At 47.2% G+C, this 16,683-nt stretch overlaps 2 protein-coding genes across 3 annotated transcripts; both read right to left on the bottom strand.

Moving 5' to 3' along the window:
• Nucleotides 1-3,080: 3,080 nt before the first annotated feature.
• On the bottom strand, nucleotides 3,081-5,397 carry Rpl8 (ribosomal protein L8). Its single transcript, XM_028778928.1, has 6 exons — nucleotides 5,305-5,397; nucleotides 4,968-5,115; nucleotides 4,740-4,881; nucleotides 4,401-4,619; nucleotides 3,410-3,525; nucleotides 3,081-3,276 (listed from the first exon to the last, which is right to left on the bottom strand). Exons 2-6 carry the CDS (start codon nucleotides 5,103-5,105, stop codon nucleotides 3,118-3,120), a joined length of 774 nt encoding a protein of 257 aa, XP_028634761.1. The 5' UTR covers nucleotides 5,106-5,115; nucleotides 5,305-5,397; the 3' UTR covers nucleotides 3,081-3,117.
• A 1,406-nt stretch (nucleotides 5,398-6,803) lies between these two features.
• On the bottom strand, nucleotides 6,804-9,290 carry Commd5 (COMM domain containing 5). Of its 2 annotated transcripts, none has more exons than XM_028778929.1 (2): nucleotides 9,230-9,290; nucleotides 6,804-8,876 (listed from the first exon to the last, which is right to left on the bottom strand). In XM_028778929.1, exon 2 carries the CDS (start codon nucleotides 8,821-8,823, stop codon nucleotides 8,149-8,151), a length of 675 nt encoding a protein of 224 aa, XP_028634762.1. In that variant the 5' UTR covers nucleotides 8,824-8,876; nucleotides 9,230-9,290; the 3' UTR covers nucleotides 6,804-8,148. The 2 variants fall into 2 exon arrangements, with proteins under 2 accessions (XP_028634762.1, XP_028634763.1); XM_028778930.1 differs by having other exon boundaries at nucleotides 9,253-9,280.
• Between the last annotated feature and the right edge of the window lie 7,393 nt (nucleotides 9,291-16,683).

The raw sequence follows: 16,683 nt of genomic DNA, 5'->3' as shown, positions 1-16,683 counted from the left end.
AGCTTGGTCTACAGAGTGAGCTCCAGGAAAGCCAGGGCCAAGCAGAGAAACAGTCCCAAAAGAAAGAGAGAGAGACAGAGACAGAGACACAGAGAGAGAGGAGAGGAGAGGAGAAAGAAACTATTGGACGTCCCCAATAGTCTTTACTAGGTTGTTCTGGACATTGTCTTCTAAGTCCCACAGTAGCTCAGTAAGCTCTGAATTCTCAATGGACTTTCTAGCCCAAAGAGTTGCCGCCATCCTCCCCCTAAAATGGCCAACGATATTGGTACCAATCTCTCTTAGGGTTGCCAATGCTGTAATAGCACCATGAACAAAAGTAACTCGAGAAGAGGGGGTTTAAATGGGTTACATTCCCAAGTCACAACCAATCATCCTGACGGCAGGAACACAGACAGCCTCAAGCACATGCCATGAAGAAATGATCCCTACTGGCTTCCTCAACTTTTCCTTTACAACCCATGACCACCTGCTCAGGTGGGACTGCCAACAGTGGTCTGGGCCCTCCTATATTACTAATCAAGAAAATATCCAATAGACTTGCCTACAGGCCAGTCTTACAGAGGTGTTCTTTCAATTTAGAGTCCCTCTTACCAAATTTGGGGGGTAGGGGTAGATAATGCCATAATTTTATTCATCAGATAGAATGTCCTAAACTTCTAGTGAAAATTTGACTCATGAGCTGGCAAGGTGGCTCAGTGGGTAAAAGTGCTTGTCATCGCCGGGCGGTGGTGGCACACGCCTTTAATCCCAGCACTTGGGAGGCAGAGGCAGGCGGATTTCTGAGTTCGAGGCTAGCCTGGTCTACAGAGTTCCAGGACAGCCAGGGCTACACAGAGAAACCCTGTCTCAAAAAACCAAAAAAAAAAAAAAGTGCTTGTCACCAAGCCTGATAACCTGAGTTCAATCCCCAGAGCCCACACAGAACAACTCCACCCTGTCCTCTGACCTCCGCCCGCAATGTCTTGGTATGCACCTGCACACAAACAAGTACATACATACACTAAGTAAATATACAAGTCAACTCAAAAGTAGATGTTTTAAGGGCTGGTAATATAATTTCTTTGGTAGAGAGCATGATGCAAGGGGTTGATCCCCAGAACTACATAACCGTGAGTTGTGCACGCCTGTAACATCTGTACTTGAGAGATAGAGGCAGGAGAATCAGGGGCAAGGCCATCCTTGAGCTTATGTCAAGTTCAAGTTAGTTGGTATGAGACCCCAACTCAGAAATACCTTTATATGGCTATTTTCCTGAAAACCTTCTTTTGTGACCTACAGCTCTCTTAGGCTTTGAAAAGGCACAGGACATGCTCCCTCCAACTGCTACCTCTTCACATTTTTAGGTGTCTTCGGGACAGCTTAGAGCTGTCTGCATGTACACCTACATGCCAGAAGAGGGCATCAGATCCATTTATAGCTACCTTGTAGTCCCAGGAAAATTGATCTCAGGACCTCTGGAAGAGCAAAACACTGAGCTACCTCACCAGCCCCCAGTCCACCTACATTTCCTTAAGCTTAGCTCTTCAAATGCCCTAATGCTGCTGCCTCGGCTGACTGACTCCACTCCACCTGACCTCTGATCCACCAATCAAGAAAACAGTAAGTTGAGTCAAGGGAGATCTCTGAAAGTCTTACTGACAGGACCTTGGGAAGCAAGCTCATAGCAGTATGGAGACTCCTTTAGGAAGTATGGAATTTTGTTGGGAACAGAGCCCTCAAAAATCAAGGCTGTGTAGGACTGGTGACTCATAGTAGTTCATTTTTAAGTCACAAACACTGCTAAACAAATACTTCCTTGGAGTAGAGGCCACATAAACATTAGTCCATTTGGCAGTGAGCTTTGGTTCCCACCCCAACTCCCCCCAGGCAGGGCTTGTCTGTGTAGACCAGGCTGGCCTCTGCCTCCTGAGTGCTGGGATTAACCGCCACCACCACTGCCCAGCTGAAAAGGAGTTTCTTGTTTGCCCTTCCTTTTGCTCTATTTCTTGGCCAAGACCAATAGGAAAGCAGTGGCTCAGCCCAAGCAGCCACACCTAGTGCTTTCCCCATACCCTCCTCCCATAAACCCCTGTCATCTATGGCAACCTCTGAATAAGAACCTAGACTAATGGCCTGCTTAGAGCCAGTGGCTCACCGGTAGGGGGAATTCCTACCAACAAGAGAAAAAGGATTACACTCCAGGGCAGAGACAGGGTGCACACCAGGCAGGTTATCACTTAGCAACATTCTGGAGGAATACAGCCTAATAGTCCTAAACTAGCCTCTCCAGAACCACCCCACAAGGAATACAAGTATCTGCCACTCAGATGCTTGCCAGGGAAAGGCCTTGAGACACATTAAGTTCCTGTGGAACGGTATTACATCAGTGATCAGTGAACAAGATGCCACAGGATCTGGTGAAGTCTAAAGCTCATTTTTTTTCTTTTAAAATGGAAACCTGCTTGCCTTCACTGTTAGTCTGTCCCTGAAGAGGTAAGCCTCAGACCTCAACATTGTCCCAGTGCTACCAATAGGAGAGACCTTGTTCTTAGTGATCTGTTCCTTGAATAGGCACACGTCAGCTCCTATTCCATGTAGGGTGCTAGATAATGTGGTTTCAGGTAGTCTGGGGGCTTTAGCTTTCAAGCATAAGCACCTATGGTTATCCAAAGCGTCAGCACACAGGAATCTAGGACCAGCAGATAGCAATCTAAAGCTAAACCTTCATCACTATCTTTGCACTCACACACTAGTGCCCAAGACAGCCTGTAATTCCAAGTCAATTAAGTGCTTAAGGCTAGCTTCTACTAAATGTTGAGAAGGCGCGGAAAAAAAATCTGTACTGTCACTGATCCCAGCAACTGTGGTCCACAGCACAGGTCAGCACTGTAAAACTGCACTATCCGGTTGGGCACGATGGCAGTCCCAGCCTGATGATCTTCAGTGAGTTCCAGGACAGCCAAGCCAAAGTCATCCACTCAAATTCCAGGCCCAGCATGCTGTGTTCTTGAGTCTTCTAGGGTGGAAGCACCTTTCACTTCTTTGTACCAAAACGCTCTGTGGCAGGAATTCCCCACAAAAGAGGCTCACACACAGGCTATTAGCCAAAGGACGTACTTTATTAGCTCCTGGACTCTAGTTCTCCTTCTCCTGTACAGTTTTGGTTCCACGCAGCCGACCAGTCCGGCGGGCAGCGATGAGACCCACTTTGCGCCCAGCAGGGGCATCTCTTCGGATAGTGGAGGGTTTGCCGATGTGCTGGTGGTTACCACCTCCAAAGGGATGCTCCACAGGCTATAGAAAGAGGAGGAAGTTAGAGCAGAGAAGGGGCAATCTCACCGAAGATCCCACACACCCAGGACCTCCCTGCTGCAGACCCTCCCAGCAAGGCAGGAAAAGCCCACCCACTCAGCTCCTGGTTACTTACATTCATGGCCACACCCCGCACACGTGGCCAGCAGTTCCTCTTTGCCTTGTACTTGTGGTAGGCACGGCCAGCCTTTAAGATAGGCTTGTCAATTCTGCCCCCACCAGCCACAACGCCTGAAAAATTACAGAACTCTGAGACATGCATCACAAACCCCTCAGGTCACACTAGTCTATGCCAGGAATCTACAACCCCACCTAAGTCCAGCAAGCTCTACCTAGGAAACCCCTTATGCTCTGCAAACTGACACGTCCATGACAGGCAAGGCCCGTGCCTGGATTAAAGCACTGTTGACTCTGCCCAAGTTTCCAGGGGGTACACCCCAATATTCAGTGCCTGAGATTCAGGACAGGTTCTTCAACCTCTGAAGACACCTCCCACACAAACGGACAAATCCACCGAGCAAACACTGTATGCTTTGACCATGTGCCCTCAGAACTTATCCTATGTAAGGAAGATGTTAGATTGTAAGATGCTTCCAAGTAAGTAAACAAGAGACGAGTCATGACCCCTTTCACTGACTTGAACATCTTTAAAAGTCAATGCTGGTTCTATCTTTTCTAAAAGGAACCAACTAAACTCAAATGCAAATCCTAAGTTACAGTGTACAAAGTTCCAAGCAATGTAATCTTATTTTAACCCTAATTTTATGTATACAGGCATTTTTGCCTACATGTCTGTATCCATACACATTTATACAGTGCCCAGAGGCCAGAAAAGAACATTAAATCCGCAGGACAGGAGTCAGAGTTGTAAGCTGGGAAAATAACCTGGGTAACTCCCCACAGAGCAACCAGTGCTTTTAACAGACCAAAGTAAGTTTGTAGTACTCTACAATTCAACCCAGAGTTGCATTCTACGTTCAAAGAAACTTCCCCCACCCCTTGACCAAGGAAATAAGGAATCTGGTTCTAGGGCCTAGGCCCAGCAGCTGGCAGTTCACATGCTGGACCACCCTGTCTTCAAGGCTCCACTGCCCTCTGGCACTCACCAACAACAGCTCTATTGGCAGAGGAAATGACTTTCTTGGACCCTGAAGGCAGCTTCACTCGGGTCTTCTTGGTCTCTGGGTTGTGGGAGATGACTGTGGCGTAGTTTCCGGAAGCTCGTGCCAACTTGCCCCTGTCCCCAGGCTTCTCCTCCAGACAGCACACGATAGTACCCTCAGGCATGGTGCCCACGGGCAAAACATTGCCGATATTCAGCTGGGCTGTCGAGAGAAGTGAAGACTAATAACGCTAAGAGCAAAGCAAACCCACACCGCACCCATACCACGAAGCTCTGCACACTCTAAGCCCGGGGCCTAACCCTTCCCAGCCTTGAAGCTCACCCTTCTTGCCGCAGTACACGAACTGTCCTGTGTGGATTCCCTCTGCTGCGATGAACAGCTCCGTCCGCTTCTTGAATCGGTAGGGATCACGAAAGACGACTTTTGCGAGGGGGGCGCCGCGGCCAGGGTCATGAATGATGTCCTACGGGTCAGGGTGCCATGTTGTAGTATAAGGTTTGCTCAAGACGCCCTGTCCCCCGCCAGCTTGCCCCTGCCGGTGCCTCATACCTTTACGATGCCTTTAATGTAGCCGTGTCGCTCCGCGAAGTCCACAGCACGCAGGCGCGCGGCGCCCTTACGGTGTTTCACGTGCGCACGAAACACAGAACCCGCGCCTTTCCTCTGCCCTCGGATCACACGGCCCATGGCGGCGAGTCTGGAAATGGCTCACATTCAGAGTCCAAAAACAACTGGTCCCTGCCAGCCCCGAAGGCCGAAAGCAACTCCATCCCTCCCTCCTGGTCCTGGATGAGTGGACTAGGCTGCATGACAGATCACCGAGTAGTTACCGGTAGCGGATGGCGGTGGATAATTTCAAACCCGCAGCGAACAAAACACAACCTACCTGCCGGCAAGCAAGGCCGAAAGAGGAAATAGACGGCGCAAAGCAGACTTATCTTCCGGGGCGGGGCCATAACCCCGCCCCTTCCCCAACGCAATGCCTCTTGGGGCTTGTAGTCATATGCAGGTGTCCTGCTTATTTACCAACTTTCTGAATGGAGGCTTGCACCTAGTCGCCCTGGGGAGAGGCGGACTCCGAAGAAACCGACTCAGGAGTCTTATTGAGGGCAGGTGTACGGCGGAGGAGGCTTCAAGAGATGGAAGAATTTGTCCAGGGCCACGCAGAATCCGAGCTTCCAAGCTGGGGCCAGGGAAGAGCTTCTGTATAAGTTGAGGGGCTCCAGATGGTGGCTCCGAGGTAGACGGAGGAGATTGGCTGTGCAGACACGGGAAACCTAGTGCTTTGCACAGCTAGAAGACTGGGATTTCCAGGCCGGGCGTTAGCAGCACACGCCTTTAATCCTAGCACTCAGGAGACTGGGCAGGCGGAGTTCCAGGCCAACCTGGGCTAGAGCACATGTTCCAGGACAAGCCAGGGCTACAAAAAAACCCAGTCTCGGTGGGGGAGCGAGGGGGGGAGGAGGAGAAGAAGAACAAGAAGATAATCATTGGGATTTAGGAAGGTCACCTGAGGAGTTTTCAAGATGTCTGGTAGAGAAGCCAAAAATCCCTGGCCTCCGCAATTGGGAGGAGGGTGGGGGCAGTGACCCTGGAGAGCAAAGGGGAGGAACTCAGCAATGCAGAGCAATAAAGTGGCCTGTACGTGTCCTTGGTAGCACAGAGCCCCCAGAGGGTCTTCACTTGAGTGAAACCTAAGTAGTCGATACCATAAAAGTGTAAACTGAGAGGGAGATAACTGAGGGTCAGGGTTCCAGTTGGTAAGAGAGGCTTGTTGTCAGAACTAGATTTTGCACAGCAGAGGCTAAAACTGGCATATTGAGGAGGAAGGGACACCCTGTCGTCGTTGTCGTGACTCTAGTTCTACAGGATGCTAGTGCATGGGGTATTTTAGAAGGGCAGTGGAGCTGTGGGTGGCAGGGATCCAGGACCTGCATAGTAGTAGATCAAGCCACCCAGGGGCAGGGTCAACCCAGAAGAGAACCAGAATGAACGATGATGCCTATAAAGGAAAAACTGGGAGGATACCAGTTAGTGCTTTGTCTTGTGAACCTTGCAAGGCCATAGTTGGCTTTCCTGCTGTACTCAGGGCTCTGTTACCACTAGGGCATATGTCCCCCAACTGGCCCATAGGACAGTTTTGTAGGATTCCTTAAGTGTATGTGCAAGGGTTCAGTCCCTGTCACACTCTTCCTATATAGGCATCTTCTGCTGGGCCGTCCTTCCAGAGAACAAAGACACCTTATATACTTATCTATAGACAGGGTTTCTCTGTGTAATCCTGGCTGTCCTGGAATTCACTCTAGATCAGGAGGACCTCAGACTCAGAGATCCACCTGTCTCTTCAGAGTGCTGGCATTAAAGAGGTACACCAACACCATTAGGCAATTTTTTTTCAAGATTTATTTTATGAGTATGGGCGTTTTCCCTGTATGACTGCATCAAGCATGTGCCTGGTGCCCAGGAATGACAAAGGAAGAGATTGGATCCCCTGAAAATGGAGTTACTAACAGCTGTGAGCCACCATGTGGGTGCTGGGAATCAAACCCAGGTCTTCTGAAAAAAACAAGGGCACTTAACCACAGACTCAACCCTCTAGCTCCTAAAGACACTCGCTATGTATGCCCAGTGGTTCCAAACTACCCATGGAGAGGAAGGTAAAGTACTGGACTAATACAGTGGATGCATTCCACTGTTATACACTATCTAGCTTTACTCTCCAAGCGGTCAGTGCTCCAGCTGACCCCACTGCAGAGTACTCCTCAGTCCCTCAATTCCACCTGTTTGCAGAGACACCCAAGTTCAAAGAAGATCACCTTGTGATCAACCAACCGTCTCACAATGGTCCCCCTTCCAAACATCCTGACCTGGCTCTATTCAATTGTCACACGTTGTCCTCATGGTTTTATTGTTTGTTTCAGACTTATTATTTTATGAGTATGACTGTTTTGCTTGCATGTATGTGTGAGTACCACATATGTGCCTGTGTTGGATGTCCTGGTGCTGGATCTCCCGGCCCACCGCAGCTGGAGTTACAGATGGTTGTGAGCCACCATGTGGATGCTGGGAATTGAACCCAAGTCCTCTGCAAGGGCAAGTGCTCTTAACTGCTGAATCAATCCTCCAGCCCTGTTCTCATGATTTATTTACAATATGTATTTAATGTTATATATACTATACTAAACATACTTCATGCATATTTAGTATTTGTAATGTCTCTCCCCTCTTCCCACTAGGATGTCAGCTTCGTGAAAGCAGGAATTTAGGGCAAAAGAATAAACATGTCCACAGCAGAGCACAGGACTTAGGAAAGCAAATGAGCAGAGTTCGGGTCATGCTGAGCAGTCCTGTATGCTTCAAGAGGTCTTCATTGGGACTTAGATCTCCACATGGCCTCATACCAACAGCTGGGGAAGGGGCAAGTAGGTTTAATCTCCTAGTAGAATAACATGTTCTTAATAGTTGCTTTACCTCTTTAATTCAAAACTGAGCCTCAATATGTAAAACCCAGGCCGGCCTTACATTCCCCATTCTCCAGCCTCAGCCTTCCAAGTGCTGAGATTATAAAGTGTGCCACCCTGCCCAGCTGTTTACTCATAAAACAAAACCCGAAAGTCCCAGCTGCCTTTTCACTTAGAATACGTTCTTACATGCAGGCCCTAGTTGAGTTGGCCCCATCACCAGTGGGGCTGTGTTCTGGTACCCACGTCAGCACCCACAGTACCAGGGTTCAGTCCTGCAGTTTGCGTTCACACTTCTTCTCCAGCTCTGCCATCTCCTTAAGGACCAAAGCTACACTGTACCGCAGTTCCTGGAATTTGGCTATGGGTACCTCGAAGCGGTATGCAGATCCGTCTGTGAGCTTCAGCTGCATGAGAACACTCGGTTGCAGGGAGCGGGACTGAGCACTGGTCGAGATGGCCACATCCACCCGCCACCGGAAACAAGACACGTGAGGCAGCGAGGATCCCCGCTGTTGGGCTACAGAGTCGAGAAGAGGGCGTTGACTCCCAAATGCCAAACTGGCCAAATCTCCAATCAGATCTTGGGGGATGCCAAGTTCCTGGAGCTCGTCCTGGAAGGCATCTGGCTTCAGGCTGGCCGGGGGCAGCCGGAGAGCCTGCTGGAGCAGGGTGTGTGTGCCCGCCAGCAGGACAGCCAGACGCTCCTCCGACAGGTTGGCGCTGGCACCAAGGTGCTGCACAGCTTCTCTGCAGTCTTTCCCATGCAGGGCCCCGACTACGAGTTTCAACAACTTTCTAAAGGTGCTCCTGTCTAAGTCCTTCAAGAGCTGAGCCACTGCCGTCACTTCTGGAGAGGGCTGGGAACCCAGGAAACTGACCCGGCCACTGTGACTGTCAGCTGGATGGTGCAAGTATGGAGCTGCAGCCCCCAAAGCAGACATCCTTTCTTCCCCTTTCTTGACCAGTCCGAAGAGAAGGTCCTAACCACAGTTGCCTAGAGAGGTGAAGGAGAGACAAGTAACTCCCTAGTCAGCAGCTTCATGTACTAAAAAATAGGGGTCGATGTGGGGGCCCCCATCCGCCGATCACATAACTACCAACTAAAGATAGCCAATAGGGTGTGTGCTTGGGAGGTGGCGCTGAGACCGTGTGGCAAAGGAGCCCGCCTGAGTCTAGAAGGGAGGCGTCCCAGAGACTTAACAGTTGGCAGGGGAAAGAACCAAGAAACAGAAGCGCGCACGTAAGTCCCACGTAAACAGTATTAGTGAACGTGGACACCGCAGCCGAGACCCCTCAACCCTGAATCCTCATCATAGCTCTGGAAGACCTAATCTCACAAATACGAACCAAGCCTTTTCCGCCCTCTGCACCTGGAGGAACCTATCCGCAGTAGCTGGCTGTGGCTGGCAGAAGCAGGAAGTTGGCCCGGTCTCAGGAAGTGCCCCGAGACACTTCCGGACCGCTCTAGGAAAGCACGACCGCGGCTCTCTGTGGTTCCCGGAGCGGAGAGCTGTCACCGACAGGTCGCCTGCCTGCTGAGAGTTCTTAAGGAAGCAGAAGCGGAAGGCAATGGTTCAGTTGGCTTTCGGGTTAGATGTATGGCTTCTGCTGTCCTGTGCCCAGGCAGTCCCGTGTGAGAGACACACGCTAGAATTATTGTAGTTGATGCCAACGAAATGCATATTTTAAAAATAGTTAGATGGGCCAGGCGGCGGCCACATCTTTAATCCCAGCTCTGGGAGGCAGAAATATGAGGATCTTTATGAGTTCAAGGCCACTCTGGTCTACACAGAGAGTTCTAGCACAACCAGCGCTACATACCCAGTCTAAAAAAAACAAAAAACCAATAACACCAAACCAAAGTTCTCCGCGGGAGGGAGGGGATGGTAAATTTGTGGTATATGCATGAAGCTATTGGAGTGGGGGAGTAATTATGCGGGCAAAAGTTTGTATAGACATTTCATCAAGTATGATATGAATGACTAATGACCTAAACCTAGTGATATAAGTGATCGTAAGAACCTGGGACAGGATGATCACAAACCCAAGGCAGGGCTATCTGGGCTCCAGGGTGAGTTCAAGACCAACCTGAATAACTTAGTGTGTTGCTTTATCAAAAAAGATTGGAAGAAGTTGGATGTTATTGTGCACACCTTTAATTCCAGCACTTGGGAGGCAGAGGCAAACAGATCTCTGTGAGTTCCAGGCCAGTCAGGGCTACACAGAGATTCTGTCTTAAATAAATAAATAAATAAATAAATAAATAAATAAATAAATAAATCACACACACCCCTTCAATAAGCACATAAGAGGACATGCTCACCACTACAAAAACTTCAAGCTAGAATCTCACTCTTTATAGCAACTTAAAGAAACAGACTGATCACCTCAAATGCTGTGAAGGCTGTGCAGTAATTGAAACTTGTACTTATCTATGGAGTGTAAAGCAGAACACCTACTTGAAAGAGCTGTCCAGCTGCTTCTTTTTAATTTAAACATACAAGAGTGAACGGTATAGTTCAGTAGGAGAGGTTTACCAAGAAATCTTGAAGCCCTATATTCATCAGCTCCACAGAAAACAATTCAATTTCAAAGTGCCCTAGGAGTATATATACGTGTGTGTGTGTGTGTGTATACTAAGCAGCCAAAATAAATCTGGTGATAGGTGATATAATGATGTAACAGAAATATAATGGTTCCAGAAGCTTTAAGTATTGATAGGACCATGTTCTTCAGGCTCTTGCAGCATTAGCTTGCAGCCAAACATCCTTGACATTTCTTAGCTTGGATATATCACTCCAATCTCTGTCTCCATTGTTTGTTTGTTTGTTTGTTTGTTTTTGAGACAAGGTTTCTCTGTGTAGCTCTAGAGCAGGCTGGCCTCAGAGATCAGACTGCCTCTGCTCCTGAATGCTGGAATTAAAGGCACGTGCCATGCCACCACTGCCTGGCCCTCTGCTTCCGTCTTTATGTGAAATTTTCACTTTCTGGTAACCATTCTAATAACTTCATTTACCAAGACCATTTTTTTCCAAATAGTGTCCCATTTGCTCTCAGGTTCTGGAGATCTTAGGACTTCAGGATATCTTTTGAAGAACAAAATTCAACCTATAACTAATAAATGTTCATAAATGCCATGTTTGGGGGTCTTTATTGAGGGGAAGGGATGAGCATTTCTCTGTGTGTGGGTTCATGTGTGTGCAGGTGCACAAGTGTGTGTAAATGCATGTGTGTATGTGTGCATGTGGAGATAGAGTGCAACCTCAGATGCTATATATCACAATGGATGGTGGTATTTTAAGACAGGGTGTTGAGCCTGCTCTATTTAACATAGCTGTAGCCATTTTGTATCCAGTCTCCATCTTGCTCATAAGGTGAAATTAAGTTCAGGTTCTCAGACTCCACTTCCCAGAAGAAATTATCCATAGCTGACACTGGAGAATGCTACTAATAAACCAAAAAGTTATGGTTCAATTATACCCTATTATCTCAACGTATTGCACCTCCCCCTCTTACTTCACCTAAGGCCAATAAGCTCAAAAGTTAGCTGTCTAGTTAACAAAAAATGTGATACCACTTCACTGCCTTTGAACTTTTTGTTTGTTTGTTTTGTTTTGTTTTTCGAGACAGGGTTTCTCTGTGTAGCCCTGGCTTTCCTGGAACTCACTCTGTAGGCCAGGGCGGCCTCGAACTTAGAAATCTGCCTGCCTCTGCCTCCCAAGTGCTGGGATTAAAGGCATGTGCCACCACCGCCTGGGCCTTTTAACTTTTAAGCCTGGTTTTTCCTATAAAAAGCCTGCCCTGAGGACAAGCTGATACCACATTTAGACTCCCAGTCCTTTTTGTGGTCCTGATTGATCAGTCTTGGGGTATATTCAAAAAAAAAATATTCTAGCTTAACTGAGATCGATGTTCATATTGTTTATGTGGCAATTCTTGAACCCCAACACAGGATAGCCCTCCCTTAAGTGGCCCTGGCTATCCTGAAACTTAGTGCATAGACCAGCCTGTCCTCAAACTCCTAGAAACCTGTCTACCTCTGCTTCTGCCTCTGCCTCCCATGTGCTAGGGTTAAAGATACATATCACCATGCTGGGCTTCTTGCTGTTAGTTTTGTGTTTGATTCTGGTTTAAGGGTTGTTTGGTTTGGGTTTTTGAGACAGTGTTTCTCTATGTAGCCCTGGGTATCCTGGAATTCACTCTGTAGAGCAGGCTGACCACAAACTCAGAGATCCACCTGCCTCTGCCCAGCAAGTGCTGAGATCAAAGGCACCATCTGGCTGTTGCTGTTGTTTTTAATTACATTTCTTTATGTATGTTTATATGGGTGTATTTGTCTGTGTGAATGTGTGCCCCCACTTAAGGACAGTTTGCAGGAGTTAGTCTCTCCTTTCCACGTGGGTTCTGAAAATTTAACTCAGGTTATCAGGCTTGACCGGAAGTGTCTTTACCCACTGAGCCATCATCCTGGTCATCATCTTGCTTTTGGTTTGGTTTTTGAGACAGGCACTCTAACCAAGACATCCCTCTCCAGGGTCTAGCCCAGTAAATGTAGTCCTCTTCTTTCATCAAGGAAATGTCTCTTTGCAACAAATGAAGACCATGCCAGAAAAACACAACCAATCAAAATGGAGAGTTGAGAAGACCAATCCCAATGGATACATTTACAATACAAGTCCTGCACCTAAGGCTGGGAGATTATCTTAGTTTGAGTTACTATTGCTATTGCTATTATAAAGCACCAGGACCAAAAGCGAGTTGGGGAGGTAAGGGTTTACTTGACTTAAACTCCCCACGCTGTAATCCATCACTGAAGCAAGTCAGGGCAGGAACTCAAGCAAGGCTGGAACATGGAGGCAGGAGCTGATGCAGAGGCCACGGAGGAACGCTGCTTGCTGGCTTGCTCCCCATGGTTTTGTCAGCTTGATTTCTTATAGAACCCAGGACCATCAGTAATATTATAGAGATTGAGCAGGTTGTAGTTACATAATTAGGACTATATATGTATATACATATACATGTGTGCATGTAACAGTAATTAATTTTTTAAGAGGCCATAAATTTTAAAGAGTACAGGGTGGGGGGGGGAATATATGGGAAGGTTAGAGGGAGGAAAGGAAAGGGGGAACAGATGTAATAATGCAAATTTTTCTTTTTTTTCTTTTCTTTTTTTTTTTTTTTTTTTTTTGGTTTTTCGAGACAGGGTTTCTCTGTATAGTTCTGGCTATCCTGGAACTCACTCTGTAGACCAGGCTGGCCTCGAACTCAGAAATCCGCCTGCCTCTGCCTCCCAAGTGCTGGGATTAAAGGCATGTGCCACCAATGCCCAACTAAGAATTTCAAAAAGTAAGAAGAATATTTTTTAAAGTGCCACAACCTTCAATAGTTGTTTATTATAAAGGGGAATGAAGTAACAGCACGAGAGGTAAGCCTGACACAAAGCCCTTCCTTTAAAAGACAAGGACCCCCATGCCACAGTCAGGCCTTGAGCTTGCCATGGAGCTAAGGAGGACCATGAACTTCTGAGCCTCCTGTCTCCAATTTCTGAGAGTGCAGGGATTACAAGCAGGCACTACCATACCTCACCTTTTTTATTTGTTTGGCTTTCCAAAACAGGGCTTCTCTGTGTAACAGTCCTAGCACTCTCTCTGTAGACCAGGATGGCTTCGAACTCAGAGATCCGCCTGCCTCTGCCCCGAGTCCTGGGATTAAAGGCGTGAGCCACCTCTAGCTCATTTTTTTATAAAATGTCAGGAGATATAAACCAGGGTTTTGTGAATTCTAGGCATGCATTCAACCAAGCTACGTCATCAACCAGAAAGCACCTTTTGCAAGATGTGAAAGCATGAGTCCCACAGTAGCACAGGATCATGTGCTGGTGGTGGCCCAGTAGGAAGGACATTCCTGCACAGCCGCCAGGGAAGCTCCTTTCAGGATTTTCGCGTCTGTATCAAGCTCTAGTATAGTCTGATGGCTCCATTCCCAGTGAGCTCCCTCTTTTCCCTCCTAGGCATTTGTGAAACTTTCTTCAGACATAACATCCTGGCATAATCCTGTTGTGGCATCTGCCAACACAAAAGCCAGAAGTGACCCACAAAACCTGAGTCTCTGATAGGCATTTGGAAAGGACTGCCCGCAGACTGGCCAGTCCTGGTGGGAAGTTAGGGTATGGTAGTTGACACAAGGTGGTGGCTTCATGCTAAGGGCTCTCTTGGTGACATGGAGATCTATTTCAGGGGAAGGGAGTGTAAAGAGGCCCAGTGAAGAGGCTGGGCATGATGGCACACACCTGCAATGCAAGCACTCCAGGGGAAGAGACAGAGTATTGAACAAGCTGGGAGTCCAAGGCTACCTGGTCTACACAGCAAGAGATATATATTGAGACCATGTCTCAAAATAATTTTTTTTTTTACAAAGAGAGGGAGATAGAAGCTAGCATAGAACTCTTGAGATTCTGAACCTGTGCATCAGAGAATCATCCACTACCTGAGAAACAGGTGTAGTGTGTTCCTGACCCCTAGTAGAGATCAGTTATTCAATCATAAGATACCAAGCAACCACGAATACACAGTCACTTGCCTTTATGGGCTGAGTTCTGTCAGGCTTGCTGAGGTATACAGTATAGCAGATGCCCCAGGAGCCAGCACAGGGTGGGTTATGGTTTGAAGGAGTGTGAAATATTTTGAAAGTTTGGACTAGCTGGGCAAGTATTGGTACACACTTTTAATCCCAGCACTTGGGAAACAGGGGCAGGAAGATCTCTGAGTTCAAGGTCAGCCTGGTCTACAGAGCCAGTTCTAGGACAGCCAGGGCTACACAAAGGCAGCCTGTCTCAACAAACCAAAAAAAATAAAACATTAAGTCTGGACTAGAAAGGCCATCAACTGCCCTTAACAGAAATCAGGGTTCCATTCTAGTAGGATCCTAGAAGACAAGTGCAGACAGTAGAAGTCCAGCTCATAAAAGCTCAGACGGAGACGAGGTCTCTATTAGAAATGGCCATTTGTGTTATTTTGACAATGAAACTGGCTGCCTTTTGTCAATATCCTAAGAACTCACTTGAGGCTAATTAAAAAGTAGTGGAATAGTTGATGAAGAAATGGCTCAACAGTTAAGTACCTGTCACAGGCTGGAGAGATGGCTCAGCAGTTAAGAACATTGACTGCTCTTCCTAGAGGACCTAAGTTCAATTCCCAGCAACTACACGGTGGCTCACAACCATCTGTAATCGGATCCAATGCCCTCTTCTGGTATATGTCTGAAGACAGCGATAGTGCACTCATATAAATAAATCTTTTTTGTTGTTGTTGTTTTGTTTTTTTTTTTTTTTTTGAGACAGGGTTTCTCTGTGTAGCTCTGGCTGTCCTGGAACTCACTCTGTAGACCAGGCTGGCCTCGAACTCAGAACTCCACCTGCCTCTGCCTCCCAAGTGCTGGGATTAAAGGCATGCGCCACCACTGCCCGGCCTAAATAAATCTTTTTTAAAAAGAAGCACCTGTCACTCTTACATGGAGCTTAAAACAGTCCACAATTCCAGTTCCAGGGGAATTCAATGCCCTCTTCTAACCTCCATAGGCACCAGGTACAGGCATACATGCAAGCAAAACATTCATATACATAAAATGAGTATTTTAAACAATTCTTACATAACTAATTTATTTGGTTGGAGGAACTCTCAAGACAGTAATGGCATGGCTATTACTAATCATTTTTATAGGGATCTACAATGGAAAAAAAGCAAAAAGTGGGGCAGAAATAAAAAGTGAGGGCACAAGAGATGGCTCAGTGGTTAAGAGCACTGACTGCTCTTCTAGAGGTCCTGAGTTCAATTTTCAGCAACCACATGGTGGCTCACAACCATCTGTAATGGGATCTGATGCCCTCTTCTTGTGTATCTGACAATAAGTAATGTACTCTTATAAATAAAATAAATCTTTAAAAAGATGAAAAATGTATAGTGTGGAGAGGAAACAAGCACTAGGAAGCTTAAGCTTGTAGTCAAGTCATGTGATGAAGACACAGTCATTGCGTCATAAGGGGTTAGCACTATTATAGAGAAGCTTCCTGCTCTGAACTTGAACAACAGAAAAGATGCTCTCTAGAGTAAGATCCTGGGCTGGAGAGATGGCTCCATGGTTAAAAGTACTTGTTGGGGGTGGAGAGACCACTCAGCACTTAAGAGCACTGACTACTCTTCCAGAAGTTCTGAGTTCAATTCCCAGCAACCATATGGCAGCTCACAACCATCTGTAATGGAGTCTGGTGCCCTCTTCTGGTGCCTCTGAAGAGAGCAATGGTGGTGAACTCATATGCACAAAAGAAATAAAGATCTTTGCCGGGCAGTGGTGGCACACACCTTTAATCCCAGCACTTGGGAGCCAGAGGCAGGCGGATTTCTGAGTTCGAGGCCAGCCTGGTCTACAGAGTGAGTTCCAGGACAGCAGAGAAACCCTGTCTCGAAAAACAAAACAACAACAAAAAAAAGTAAGATCCTAACCAGCTACGTCTCCAGAATTTTTCTTTTTCTTTTTTGGTTTTTGCCTCTGCCTCCCAAGTTCTGGGATTACAAGCATGCACCACCATGCCCAGGATTTTTTCTTATTTAATTTTTAATCTTATTTTTAAAGACATGGTCTAGATGAGGTTCTGCATCTGCCTGAGTGCTGTGCTTGCAAGCCTGTACCACCTGGCCTGGATCTGTGGCTTCCCTTAAGCTGTTTCCTAGGGCTCCCAGGCTTTCCTGATACCTATTTCTTATCTGTGGGACAGATTCACTTGGGTTCAAAGTACAGGCTACACC

The sequence above is a fragment of the Grammomys surdaster genome, unplaced genomic scaffold (assembly GCF_004785775.1).
Source record: "Grammomys surdaster isolate TR1022 unplaced genomic scaffold, NIH_TR_1.0 342, whole genome shotgun sequence".
In the NCBI taxonomy this organism is placed as follows: Eukaryota; Metazoa; Chordata; class Mammalia; order Rodentia; family Muridae; genus Grammomys; species Grammomys surdaster.
The sequence above is the reverse complement of the archived record's forward strand: the minus strand, read 5'-3'. Positions and strand labels throughout refer to the sequence as shown.